At 42.0% G+C, this 15,343-nt stretch overlaps 1 protein-coding gene across 2 annotated transcripts in view; it reads left to right on the top strand.

Annotated features, from left to right (window-relative positions):
• The first annotated feature begins 383 nt into the window (after positions 1-383).
• Positions 384-15,343, top strand: part of homer1b (homer scaffold protein 1b) — a 37,360-nt gene continuing 22,400 nt past the window's right edge. Inside the window, exons 1-2 of one of the 2 annotated variants that reach the window (XM_072665197.1) lie at positions 384-855; positions 11,269-11,425. In XM_072665197.1, the coding sequence (XP_072521298.1) occupies positions 851-855; positions 11,269-11,425 (162 nt within the window). In that variant the 5' untranslated portion in view covers positions 384-850. Of the gene's footprint in view, positions 856-10,589; positions 11,426-15,343 lie in introns of those variants that run through there. The other variant, XM_072665196.1, reaches the window with a different exon arrangement.

Genomic DNA, 15,343 nt, shown 5'->3' with positions numbered 1-15,343 from the left:
AAACCTTTAATAAAAGTCCCCCTTCACAGTGTCAGAGGAGTAATACAATAATATTCAGCTGTAAGCCTAAATTGCATGATGACAATTTTAAGAGAATCTTTAATAATAATCTGTTGATTCATTATATTATAATAATGATATATTTAGCCGCGAGTATGTCGGCTGTAACGCATAATTAATAATTAATAAACGTGTTATTAATAATAGCAATATATTGTTGTTATTATTATTATTATTATTATTATTATTACCTTCTAAAAACATAATGAGTTAATGAGAAAGCAATGTCAGTGAAATAGCCCTAATAGCCCTACCAGGGGGCGTTGTCCTGCGTGATGTTATGTGGGCTGTAGTAGCGATTGGCAGCAGGATTCATCCTCATCTTCATCCTCGTCCTCATCCTCACGCCCACCGAGCGGGGTCTTCATTCATCTTTTCATTAAGCGGATCTCCGGAAGCCGTAGCACAGCTCGTGTTCTGGAAAAAATAGATAATTAAATAACCAGCCCGCAGGCAGTAGGCAGATAGATCGCTGTGGGTGTTATTTCACCAGGCTGCGTGTTCATTGACCGGAGGCTGGTCGCACCGTGGGCTTCACCGAGAGCGTTAGAAAGTGCACCGCGCTGCGGGGGGAGATGCAGCGGCAGCGGGCGGAGCAGCGGCCAGCCTCGGACTGATGATGGCCAGCTCACACACACGGCTCAGTTAAAACCAGCAGAAACGCGGAGGCCACTCAGTCTCAGCGGCAACGTGAGAACAAATTGGCTTAGCCTCGATCTCTCGCTCTCTCTCTCTCTGTCTCTCTCTCTCTCAGGATATTTCGCCGTTTGGAAGGGAAGGACGAGCCAACATGGGGTAAGTTTCTAATTGGGAAAGGATTCAGGCAGAGGGAGAATAGCCTGGCTCTTAGCAGTGCCTGTGAGATAGTGCCATAGTCATGGTCCTGATGTGGCTTCTAGTGATATTTTAGAGGTAAAACACTTGTATAATATATTTGATCATTTTTACACCTCCTATAATGTTGCTACAGGGCTGATTTACAGTACAGAGAAATGGCAATGCATGTGTAGTGTGCTGTAGGACTCTATTACCAGCAATGGTTAAAATCTACTACAAACGTCCTGTAGAAATATGTATAGTGATGCATTATAAATGAGTATAATATTGCTATAAATGTGTAATGCAGGAATATGTGATGTATTACTGAGATATACCGTATTTACCGATATATGACATTAGTCCACTGTCATGCTGTTACGATTATGTCCTCCCTATTTAGGCTTGAACTTTAGACCTGGTTGTTGAAGCCTATTAAATAAAGGGACATAGCCCGTAGGTCAATTGTGTCATTTCCCTTCGGTCAATCAACCTGGGTCCTGAGGCGATGTGGGCATTAAGAACTTCTGTGATCACTGATGTAATCCGCACATTTACCAGCGCTGCACAGCGTTATGCAATTCCACAGCCGGAATGAATCAATTTATTAAAGCAATTAATCAACTCTCCATATCAGCCAGACACGGCTATTGTGCTGTAATGACAAAGGTCCCAAATATTTCCATCCATGTAATCTCGGCTCCGGCGGAACCATACGCCGAGACCTGGGTAATCGAGTTTTGATTCCAGTGCTGGCAATAAGATCAGAACTGGGTTTATCTGGCTGTGAAATTTCCAGCGCACAGCTCAGCGTTTTATCTTTATGAAGGACTGCAAGATTTATGATAAAGCAGAAAGGTGTGAAGCCCCCCTAAGAACTTATGCCATGCTGGAACATGCAGGTGTTAGGTTGCATGGCTTGTAGTAGATGTTACTGGAACGACAGCCATTAGTGGTTCAATTAAGCTTGTCTTATTCATTTATGAGGCCAGATACTCCATTCATTGGTGTGTACACCAGCGGTCATGAGGCTGCGACTGAAATACCTGTATGTATCATAAAATTAACTGATGTTGTAACCAAATGACCTCTAATTGTGCTTTCGCCCTCTCCATTGATTCCAGCTTCTTTGCGGAGTAATCACTAATTGGGAATGGCTTCAGGCAGTAGTGGAATAGCATGGCTTTTAGCAGTGCCTGTGACTTACTGTCATGATCAAACATGCACCTTGTAGTGGAACTTTGTAGAAAATCTACACTAATAATATAAGGAAGACTTCTGTAGTGCTGTATAATAATCAGCAGTTTTTTAATCTCCTTTAATTTGCCATATACTCCATATAACTAAAGGGTTCTTTGAGTAATGCCATAGAAGAACTGATTTCGGTCCATAAAGAACTATTTTTTAAAAAGAAATGTGAGTGTGAGAACCCTTGAATTGGTACATGACCTTTACATTGAGTGAGGTAGACTGTGCTATAATACATGTGTAGTATAAATGTCTGTAGGAAAGCACACATGTCTAATGAAGGGATACGTTACGTATTACTGAGAAATAAACACGTCCAAAAGTGTTTGGACACCTTCTGATTATTGAGTCTAACTACTTTAAGGAGCATTCATTTCTGATAAGTGTTTAGGTTTGCACATGCAGCTTGTATAACCTCCTCAAAAAGAATTATTAGAAGAATGAGCTCCGGGGCAGCTGCAGATAAGCCCAAGGGCCCAGTGCCCAGCGTTGGCCAGAGGTGCGAAAGGCTGGGTTGAAGAGCAGTCGGACTGTGTTCCCTGAAATGATGGAGCTTCATCCAGTAACTTTGGGATGAGCTGGAGTGGTGTTGGTGATCCAAAAATGATCATGTAACATTAGCACCTGAACTCACTGTTTAAATCTCTTGTGGCTGAATACAATCAAATAATCACTGTAATGTTCCAATATCTAGTGTAAAGTAGAGTAAAAGGCTGTTATTCCAGGTACTTCGGGTGTAACGGTACATGTATTCGTGGAGAGTAAACAGGGCACGCTATTATAGTAATTACGGTAATTTGACAAGCACGTGCAACACCTGTAAACTCTAAGAAACCTTAGTTATACTTTACCTTGAGAGTGTTGTGCACGACTCCGCAAACACAGCAGACATTTATACTTTTACTTTCTTAAACTTGATAATTCCGTAGTATCGGTGTTCTCCGAAATGACAGGTGGCAGTGCAAAGAAATACCCATGGAAAAGTTTCTCATCTATTTTCATGGCAAGTTACAAAAATTCTGAGACGCACAAAGCACAAGCACTACGATTGCCTTATTTTGGCCGCCCGCACCCTCACGCCGGTTGCAATGTCTCAATGTCTCTAGCTTTAAGCTGTAAGATGTTGGATTTGCTTGGTATTGTGGGAAATGTTTTGCTATGGTAACAGTAGTCTTGTTTGCCCCCACCCTCCTGTCGCTCTGCTCCTTCTTGCGTGTAGCAAGACTGACTCACACGGTCATTTTTAAATTTGTAAATGTGCTCATTTGAACTGAATTAACTGAGGATGGATTGGACGAGGACGCTGTGTCGGTGTTGTTGGACAGTTTGTGTGGAAATCCAACAAGCTAACATTTACACGTGACTGCATAATTCATTAATTAGGCTGTATTGACTATGTAAGGGGGGATTCTATGGCACTAGGTGGAACTGTAACTTGCATGACTGCATGTTTATTAAATAAAATGAAATCAAATAAATAAATAAATAAAAAAGATCAAATATTAAATACATTAAAATGATGACATTATATATATATTAATTTTTTTAAAGTAAATTTTTTTTTTTAAGTTTTCCATTGTACCTAACTCGTACAAACTGAACCGTGACTTTTGTGTACCATTACACCTGCAGTATGTACTGATGTATGATGTTAGTGTTACACTGTTACCAGCATAATCACTCTATTATCGTGCTTTGAACGTTAGACCTGGTTGGAGACTGAAAAATGTGCTGATATCGACTGATAATGACTTTTTATATATTTTCATATTTTAAATATTCATATATTTGGTCACAGGACGGGCTCTTATTGTGCTTTTACACTTGATTCTATTTCCATTTTTCAGTCACACCTTAGTTAAAGCAGCTTTATGCGAGAACTGGCATGTCTTGCTCCTGGGCTCCCCCTACAGTCACTTTTAGCCTCCACTAAAGGATATGCATTTTTGGACAAGCTGAGAGATACAGAACCATCACTGAAAGTGTTAGAAGCATGTGGCCTGAGGCGGTAGAGTAATAACAGGACATTACACAGATATGGCTCGGGTTACGCTGTATTACACTGTTCTCACTAGCTCTATCCTGCCCGCTTCACCAAAATAACCTACTGCAGTTTCTTTCTGTCCTGCTAAATCTGGAGTAGCAAGGTTAGTGGCGCTATCCTCTCTATTACAGGTCAGTGTAGCATCAGCATGATTTTGAAGCTGTTATTTTAAGGTAAAAATGCTACATAATGCTGCTTTCAATCACTTCAGTGTCATTGTGGGGGACGAGCCCCTCGCTCTTATTGTGTGAGAGTCCCCTTCTCTTATTTCTTAATTAAATTGTCAAGACTGTGGTTCTTCAGATCTCCGTTCAGGGAGTCTGTATTCCCTCAATTCAGCAGCACGAGCTATTGCACTTTCGGAGTTAGGCGGCGAAATATTCAACCTCATCCAGTTCTTACAGAGGGGAAATCCAAGCTGTTTACACTACCTCAGTCCAATATAGTAGATGGAAGGAGAGGAGGGGGCAGTTGGGGCCTTCAATGAAAGCTGCCTTCTGCTTGCCAGAAGATGAAAAGGTGGACAAACTACAGAGTTTCACTGAAGCTCAACATACATGTTATGTTCAAATGTTTGTGGACACCCTTCTAACGAATGCATTCAGCTACATTAAACTGCACCTATTGCTGACACAGATGTGCAAATGCACACACAGCTTGTCTAGTCCCTGTAGAGAAGAATTTCCATTAGAATAGGACTCTCTGGTGCAGATAAACATGAACCTATTGGCACCATGCCTAATGCCGGGCACTCAGCTGTGGAGCAGTGGAACTGTGTTCTCTGGATTAATAGATGGTTCTCCATCCAATACTTTTGGGATGAGTTGGTAAGTTCAGTATAAGGTAAGGTGTGATCATCCAACACCCTGACCTCAGTGATGCTCTTGTGGCTGAATGCAACCAAATCCTTACAGCAATCCAGCTCCGGAATGTAGTACAAAGCCTTCTCTAGACAGTAGACATAGTTGCTCCAAACACAGAAAAAAACGTTCTTAATACTCTTTTTGATTTTGGAAGAAACAATGAATAAGCAGGTGTCCCAATACTTTTGTCCTCATCTCTGATGTCCTCCAGGCTTCAAATCAAATTTTTTTTATTTGTCACATACATAGTCATACACAGTATAACTTGCAGTGAAATGCTTTTTTGACAGTCTGCCCACATCAAGCTATACAATAAAAATCTACATTTAAACTTAACTAAACCTTAACTTAATGAAGTAAAGTGCAAAAGTGCAAAAGAAAAATAGAATAAAAATGAAGAAAATAAAAATAGAATAAGTTACATTTAAGTTAAAGAATAAAATATAAAAATATGAAAATATAGAAATAAGCAAAAGAAAATACAAAATACAAATATACAAATATATATACAGAGATGAAATAGTGCGTGTCTGTGTGTGTATATATATATATATATATATATATACATACATACATACATACATATACATATGTACATATTTATCTGTATGTGAGTGTATGTGTGAGTTAAAAAGAAATATTTTCATTATTGTCCGTAGTGTGTTTTCCGTGAGGCTTTGCATAAAGTCTGCGATTAGTTTGGAGCTGCCTAATTGTTTGCTTTGTTATTATGCACGCTAATTCGCTAGATGATGCCGAATTATCTCTGAGATTAGACGACTCTCCATCCTAAACCCGCCCGTATGTGTGAATGTGTGAGCGTTGCGTCAATTTGATTCCAACAGAGGGGTGATGTACTGCCCCCCCCTCATTCGAGCACAAACTGGACTAGAGTGAGATATGGGAGGGCTATTAGACAAGGGTGAACACTTTTACCCTTGGACACCGGCTGGCTGTAGGAGGCAAGTAGTGTGAAATGATCTTTATCACACCACAGTTACTGCTAATGCCACTCATCTGAGCTGCATACAGATGAAGGTGCAGCCCCCCTGACTCACACCACGGCCTCATCCAGGCTGGGGACAAGCACGTGTGTCGACGTGACTCCATTAGTGTGGACGTTAAATCACAGCGCTAATTAATCAGCTGGAGCGTCTCACAGTGAGCAGCACAACTGAGAGGTTCTTCGGCGCAAAAAGGACGCAGCGCAGGGCGGCTGGGCTAAATTTGATACACCGATGATAAGCTTCCACAATGAAGACTCCATTCCACCCACGCAGCATGTGATTCACATAACTGCTCTCATACTGTACGGTGTGGGCTCGGACACGGCTTAGTGGTTTTTGGATGGAGGCTTGTTCTTCGAGGGCCTGCCGCTTTGTGCTAATGGAATAACAGAAGATGTGTCAATAGGCCATCAGCACAGAGACACTCTCACAACCCTTCAGCTGATCCTAAAACAGCTAGTGCGATTTTCAAGATTTCCTTTCATTAGTATAGAACATGTACATTACGTGGACGGCCTTTTAAGGGGAACTCCACCGGATGTTCGAAATTTCTTCACAATTAAATGGCTAAATTGGGAACATAGCCATTCAGAATGGCTTGGAGAGATCTGCTTCGTTCTAAAGATATGTAACAAGGTAAAATTGTTCATAGTGGTGGTGATTGGAACCGAGAGAGTGTTTAAGGCCTCTAAAAGCTTCACCACAGAAACTTACAATGGTTATGAATACGCTTCTTAATGCATAAGGCGATGTTTTATCATAATTCTGGGATAAGCTTTAGGCTAAATCTGTTCAAGATGGGGGAGTATATGCAGATAAATAGAAGAGCTCCGAAATGACTTATATATATTTATTAATTAATTTATATAAAATATTTGATGAAAATAATAAAATTTATTAATAATTAATTACAGGCACAATAGGCAAATAGAAATGCTCCAAAATGACTTCTATATTAATTATATAAATGTATATAAAAGAATGAACTACTTTAATATGTATTAATATTAATTAAATAATTATAATTTATTATCAAAATAATAAAGGGTTTTCCACCTCCTGTAATGTTGCCATTTTTGTTTTTGTTTTTTAGTGTTACAAGGTTTTTGCCTGACGGCAGCGTATTTAGGAGATATCATGGCATATATTATAGGCATCACGGCCCCTAGAGCCAAAATGCGTCACAGTAAACCACGTGAGACCTGTCTGGGGCTGGAGCAAGAAAGGTTGATAGTTGGGTTGCTTGAGTTCATATCATGCTCTGACCAAAAACTCACCGCTCCAGAGTTCGTTTGGCATCGGGCTAAGACCACCTCCTCTCAAAGGTCTCGTGGCAATTGTTTTGATCCACATCCGATTACTGTATTTAAACCTGCCCAAACAAATCGCACCAGAGGTGAAAATGAACCTGAGTCAAATTTAACCAGACTAAAAAGTGCAGGTGTGAAAACACCCTTCGTCATCACTCCAAAGAGCCTTTTCTGCCATGTTTACATTTAAAAGTGTCCTCCAGAGAGAACAATGTATAAGGGTGTTCAATGCTGGTATTGTACTTTGAACAACCACATAAGTACCACATGACCAAGAACCTTATTAAGTTAACTGACTCTTTGTGTTCCCAAACGAGTACCATCACTGTGATTCTGACTGATTTCCAGAAAAGCAGCTCTTTGGTACCACAACCTCCCCCCTCCCACCCCTTCTCCCCTTTAGGTATCTTACCCTCCTTCATTTTTCATGTATGGTGATTGCAGCTGAATTTTAATGGTAATTATGCAATACTCCTTTGATGTTGTTGAAAGATTTTCACCCCCCCCCCACACTGCAGTGTAAGCACTTCTATATCTTGCCGAGCTCCAACAGTGCTCATTCTCCCTCTCTGTCTTCCTCTCCACTGCTCCCTTTTTCTCTCTCAACACCCCAGCTATCACTTCGCCTCGCCCTCATCTCCCTTCTATGTGTACACATTTCTGCACATCAGCCCAATGGCAGCTGATTAGAAGCACGCTAATGGAATTGAATATGGTGATTAGCCGTCCCGGGAATAGGAACAACAAACTCTATCTCACAAATGCCGCTGTGCCTGAGCTTGCAGCTGCTTAACCCCCCCCACCCCCCCAACCTCCCCCCTTTACACTCAGTCTTCTGATCCTATGATTTGATAAGCAGCGCTGTATATTAGAATATGTAGGGATTGAGTGTCTTTCTTGGGATTGGGGGAAGGGGTTATGTGTGGAATTAGGTCATATGGATGATGGGTCTTGGGATGGGTCATCTGCTAAAGGCTAATGGTAACAGCTGCCCCTTGCTGCTGATCCAGGGTCAGTTGGACTCTGCAGATTCTCTAATAATGCGTGAGCTAACTGTTCATCTATCCAACCTTCAGCCCGTAAATGTGTTCTTTCAAAGCCCCTGGGCCTGCTCTGGGCAGGAAGGAAGAAGTAGATTCCCAAAAGCTCTCCTGTTGTTGTTCCAGCGGTTGGCGCAGTAAAGGGTAGTAGATTAAACCACTTATTGGGTCTTTCAGTTAGCCGACCAATAAAAGTCCTTAGGCAAGACTCCTAACTCTACATTCATCTACCTCTGTAACATGATTATCCCAAATTGTAAGTCGCTCTAGATCTGCATGTAAATGTTCTGTTGAAGCAACAGTAAGTAGCATTTTTACCTTAAAACAATTCAAAACCATGTTGATGCTCCACTGACCTGTAACAGAGCAAATGCCATCTCTATCGTTGCTACGCTGGGCTCAGCATGCCAGAATTTGCGCTTTTTAACTTTGGGGAAATGGGCGGGATGCTGTGAGAACTGTTTAACGCTGCATAACTGTGTAAAGTCCCATAATATTATTCTACACCCACAGGTCACATGCTTCTTTTTACTTCAGACAGCTTGTCCAGATATTCATGTGTAAAGAGTGTCCTTTAGGGGTGACATAAAGCACAAATTCCACTTCCTGACTGTAGGGGGAGTCCAGGAGCTAGAAATACCTGTTCTTGCATAACACTGCTTGAATGTCAGTTGTTGCAGCACACAGTGAGGTTGAGTCTGGACTCATGCAGATGTGAAAGCCTGCAACCACTAGTTAACACCGTCTCACTTAGTGTTTACACTTTAAACAAATCGTGGTGTCAGAATGCTGCATTAACATCCTGATGTGCAACAATGTGGTTGTGGATCAATAAAACAAATAGAGAAATAAGACCCTGTTTACACCTGGTCACGTCATGCATCTTGAGTATTAGGATTATATCTGGATGAGGCTAAACCACCTAAAGATTTTAGTGTAGACGCACCCAAGATGCATTTGAGCCACATTATAGTAGTGTTAACGCATTCATCTCTCTAAGACGCTTACGACAACCAAAACCCCTCCCAGTACAACATTACGAAACACCAGTAATAATTGCAGCACGACAAATAGATTTGCATATTCCGTCCCACACAGCAATCAGATTCCTGACTGACTAAGCAGGGATGCATTTGATTTCCACATATAAACACATGGGGCTAAATTCTTACCGGGATACAGTCCAGATACAGATACAGGTGTAAATGAGGTCTATGTATCCTCTTTGCCGACCCTCAAAGTTACAACATGGTCCTTAAGGTCCAATTTTGTGGTTCTACCTCTAAGGTTCAGTACATTTACTTTCCCAGAGTAAAGGTAGGGGGTATTGAGTCTTAGTTGTGTTCCCTAAGTGAAGGCACTAAACGTGTACCCTTCAGCGTTCCAACACAGTGACGGTTAAGTTGCTTGGAAAAGTGTGTGACAGCACCTACCTATTCTATTGTGTTTTAATGCTTTGGGTCTGAGTGTTTTATAAAAGCAGTGGAGTAACAGTGATTTTATTCTTCTTTTTAATTAATGAGAAAACCACTGTAATGCACAGCCCCTCATGACGGATTACATCAGAATATCATAAAACAGATACAAAGAGACAAGATACATAAAACTCATGCTCAGCACAAGTACAACTTTGTTCTGGAAGTCTGATAGATATTACTGCAGTTATTATCTCTGAATATACAATAATAAATTACACATTTAGTTAGTGAAACTCACTACAAAATATATTGTAATATTGTCATTATTATTATTGTTATTATTATTATTATTATTTAAGAACAATATTATTATTTTCTGCACATTTTAATGCTTGTCTAGTGCCTGTAGAGAAGTACAACCAATACAATAGTGATCTCTGGAGCAGATTAACATGAACCTATTGGCACCGTGCCTAATGCCAGATGTGGACTAGAGGGGTATAAAGTTCCCCAGCATTGAGCTGTGGAACAGTGGAACTGTGTTCTCTGGAATGGTGGTTACAGTGGTCCATCCAATGCTTTTGGTATGAGCTGGGGAGTTGAGGATGAGGTAGGGTGGTGATCATCCAACATCCTGATTTCAAGTAACAGAAAGTCTTTCCTGGAGAGTAGAGACAGTTACTCCAACAAAAGCAGGATACACTCTTTTTTAATACCCCTGATTTTGGAAGAAACAATGCATGAGCAGGTGTCCCAAAACCTTTGTCCCTATAGTGTATGTCAACATTATATCTTGGCATGCGAATGAAGACGAGAACTTCATAAATCTAAAACACTGTATGTTATGAAATCTGCTCAATCAGTCTGAACCAGTGTATTATTTTATTGCATTGGTCTGTCCCAAGATAACTGGGCAACTAAACAAAACCCATCCTAACATCCAGCTGCAGACAGCTGTGGATATCCTCCATTCATTTCTACAAACTCACTACAGTAAATAGTGTGTTATTACGTGCTATCAATACCACAACAAAAGCAGTTGATTCTCATTGTTTATCAGTACCATATGTGAATGAACTGAAGCTCCTCTTGCAGGCACAAGGGCAGGAGTGACGGTGTAGAACAGGGCCGGCAGGGGTGGAGCTGTGACAGATTACCTCGTCCCGGACTATATTTAGTCTCCCTCCCTCCTGGCCCCTGCCAAACAGCTGGCATTTCCATCTCAGCTGAGCGACTTGAATGTGCTGGTGCTAGTGCTCTGTAAAGCAGGACACCGATGTATCTAGCTGGGTGGGTGGGAGCAGGTTCCTCCTGAGTTCCTCCTGGTTCCTGCTCGAACCAAGATGGAGGCCGAGGAGATGGTGATCCGGCTGCCGGGTCGTGCGAGTTCGCCCAACGGCTTCGGGCAGACCACGGTGCTCCGGCACAAAGAGGTTCACCACTTCTTCTTTGTCCCCTTCAGGGAACAGCCCATCTACAGCACGCGGGCGCACGTCTTCCAGATCGACCCGAACACCAAGAAGAACTGGGTGCCCACCAGCAAGCATGCCGTCACCGTCTCGTACTTCTACGACAGCACCAGAAATGTGTACAGGATCATAAGCCTGGATGGGGCAAAGGTAAAACAAAAATGGCCTCTGTTTTGCGGTTGCCGTGTGTTTGTGTTGATCCTGCTTGGACAGAAAGATCACAGCGGCTTTATGGTGTCAATGTTTTGCCTTCTGTGAACATCAGAATGCAGGTATTGCAAGTCTTACATATGTCAAACATGATTCTCGGGAGATTTGGGAAGACCAGGAGTGAAGGATGCAATGATCTGAAGGTCCAAGAGAGAAATCCCAGTGTCTTCTAAAATTCATTTGGTTACAGGTTCCGTATTTCACTGCATGTATAATTCAATTTGATGTAATGTGCTACTCTAGAGCAGAGCCCATTGTATTCCATTGCAACAGTCTCCATCATGCGAACCAAAGTCACTTCATTGATTGCGCATAGGACCTATTTTGGCACACCAGTCTTGCATCACAAACCCTTAAGGGCAGCGATCCTGATTAGAATTTGAATGGTGCTCCTGATCCGCATGGCAGTGAGCAGAATACAAGACGTGGCTGCAGCGTAACCCATACATATTCACCGTCACACCAAAAACTCATCATTCAGATTTTCTCATGCACTACATGCCTGCTCGCATAAACCTCTTAGACGAGATGAAACCTTGCAGTTTACGCCACTGGCAACTCAATTCCAGTCCCTAACCCCTTTTTGCGGACGCTAGCGCAGAGCGGTTAAAATAGCCCTAGCAGCGTGTGTGCTTGTGTGTTAGGATTCTCTGTCCCCCAGCTCGCGGCTTCAGAGACAGAAATAACGTGTGAAGCGATCCCAGTGCACTGGAGAAGGTTTAAACTGCTCTGCTGCTCGCATGTTCCTCTAAAACCCACTGCACATTACTGCTGTTAGCTTACCTGCAGCTAGTTTACACTATATGTCCAAATGTTTGTGGACACCCCTTCTAATGAATGTATTCAGATACTTTACGTTACACCTATTGCAGACACAGATGTGCAAATGCACACACACATAAACATGAACCCACTGGCACCATGCCAAAATCCAGGTGTGGGCTAGAGGGGTATAAAGCCCCCAGCACTGAGCTGTGGAGCAGTGGAACTGTGTTCCATGGAATGATGGTGCTTCATCCAGTACTTCTGGGATGAGTTGAGGCGTTGGGGATGAGATGGGGTGGTGATTATCCAACATAAGATAAGATAAGATAAGATAAGATAAGATAGTCCTTTATTAGTCCCGCAGTGGGGAAATTCACAGTGTGACAGCAGAAAGGGATAGCAGGACACTCAGTTACAAAAATTTAGATAAATAATTTACACTATATACACAATATAAATAAGAATTACAAAAGCAATAAACAATATTATTTACAGCAAAAGACTCTTAATTGCACATGGGGGTGGGATATTGCACATAGTATTCCCTGAACATGAACATGTGTGTGTAGTTAAGTGTGTGCGTATGTGGTCCGCTGGGAGCAGTGCTGGTTGTGCAGTCTGACGGCAGCAGGAAGGTCTCACTAACGCTCTTGTGGCTGAATGCAATAAAATCCTCACAGCAATGCTCCAAAGTATAATAGAAAGTCTTTCCTGGACAGTAGAGACAGTTACTCCAACAAATTCTTTTTAATACCCTTGATATCAGAAGAAACAATGAATGAGCAGGTGTCCTAAAACTTTTGTCCATATAGTGTATGTCAACATTATAGCTAGACATGCCAGTGGCATTGACTTCAGTGAACTCCAGCAGTGTTGCAGTGATATCTTCGACTGCTCTCTGTACAGTTTGAGAAGGTTAGGTTGTAAACATGCCTTTGGATCTGAAGTATTGATCGCTCTGTGTGGGAGCTGTAAATATAGTGCATATATGAGGTCTTTTACAAGCTGCTTTGAGAGAGTGGGGCAGTGGAATGAGGTCAGTGTGAGAGACATGATAAGACCCTGATCTTAAGGCCAGGAGGAGTGGTCCAATAATGGCCAGTGGGGCATTAGCAGGGGGGCATTAGCAGAACTGTACACTAATCTTTTCTCGTGTAATGCTGTCCTTGATGTTTAAAGGGAAACTGCATCAGTTTTATTTATAACGTCTATAATTAATTTGTTAATATGCAAACAAAGCCAGTGTGGATTGGCGTGGAAATTTTGCTAATTTCTAGAGAAATGGTTCACAGAGGTTACAGAAGTGTTTTGTGTATTTGGGTACAAGGCAAAATAGTCCTCAATGAAAAGTCATTAGAAAAATGTAATTTAGTGAATGAATGTATTTTTATTTTTTAATCCCAAATCTAGAAAGCCAATTACCCAACCCACTCGTTAGCTCTCTCCCCACCCCATAATGCTCCCGACACTGGGAGGGTGAGGCCTGACAAATGCCCTCCTCCGACACATGTGCAACTAGTTTCCGCCTATTTTAGAACAGCTGGCAATACATCGTCACTCGGCAACGAGCACACTTGGAGGAAGGACTCCTGATACCCAGCTCTGATGCACTGGGTAGCAGACAGCTGTGTCAACCAGCATCACGCTGAAGTCATGTGGGGAGAGAGAGCAAGCCATCTAGCAAGATCAATTGTGCTCTCTCTGGCTTCTGGTGCTGATGGCAGGAAGTATGACCCAGGCCAATTTTACAGGCCAATCAGAACTCAAATGTGAAAGGAGAACCACATTTCATGAGTAATGCAGTCAGTTTCAGCACCACAATTTAGGCTTCTTTCCTCTGTAGCTTCTGAACGATGGGCGAACAGAGGTACCTATGCAAATTTGGCCCATCAGCGTATGAAAGTGTAGGAGATGAATGTAACTTTAGGTTGGAATTCAGGTGGCTTCTGCTTTGAGCTAGAAGGCCAGACCCACTCTGATAAGGGAGGCTAGGACTGAGAGATATGTGACATGATTATAATTGCACATGAGTTGTATTTATGACAGTGTGTAGCTTTTGATATACTAAATATATCCCTATAACTCCTGTATTTCATTCTCCTGGAGGAATGATGTCAATGGACCCGCTAGTTTCTTTAAGCACTAGTAAACTCTAAAGTTTTTTTTTATTTCTACAAATTTTATATACTCCTAATAAGTGCCCAAAGTGCCGTGCCTGTAACTCTGCCCCAATTAGTGATGAAATAGCGAGGGATTTTCCCTCTATTACGTTGCTCGATTCTGATTATGACCATCTAAATGTTAACTCCCCGCCTGGTTGCCACAGCAACATCTGAAGCAGAAAAGCCTCTAATTGGCTGTTTTGTACCGTGCCGGGTCTCACTAAGCCACGCCTCTGCATGCTTGTTATCAGATAAACATGAACCTATTGGCACCATGCCTAATGCCAGGCGCAGGCTAGAGGGGTATAAAGCCCCCCAGCATTAAGCTGTGGAGCAGTGGAACATTGTTCTGTGAAATGATGGATGGTGCTCCATCCAGTACTTTTGGGATGAGTTAGGGATGAGGTGGGGTGATGATCCTCCAACATACATTGTTGTATCACGACTTCCTAAATGTTAACGTCTCTACTGATCGCTGTAGTGTCGTCTAAAGCAGAAAAGCCTCGGATTGACTGCTTTCTAATTGGGAACTTTGCCTAAATTGGTAGAAGAGTGATATGCTTCTCTCCACCAGCTATGTATAGATTTATTTATGAGTCTGCCATGACCTTTGTAAACTCCAACAGAGCAGTCTATGGCGCCACCATTGTATAGGATACAGCTTGCCACTTAAGCCTTGACCTGAAGTGAACTGGCTCTGACCTATAACGGCCTGTGCCAAGAGACAGACATGCCAAGGCAGGGATTAGATTCAGTTACAGATCTTTTTACTACAGAAATATCTTATTAATACATAAATGGCAAAATATATTGTTTTTAGCCCCTTTGAGCAAATGTAGGTCCCATTTAGTTATGGCCTTCAGAACCTGTTGCAGAGGTTTAACATTTCTGTTGTACACCAAAGTCCCATCTGCTGCCCCAGATCAGGGAA

The sequence above is a fragment of the Salminus brasiliensis genome, chromosome 20, assembly GCF_030463535.1.
Source record: "Salminus brasiliensis chromosome 20, fSalBra1.hap2, whole genome shotgun sequence".
In the NCBI taxonomy this organism is placed as follows: Eukaryota; Metazoa; Chordata; class Actinopteri; order Characiformes; family Bryconidae; genus Salminus; species Salminus brasiliensis.
This window is presented reverse-complemented; position numbering and strand designations above follow the sequence as displayed.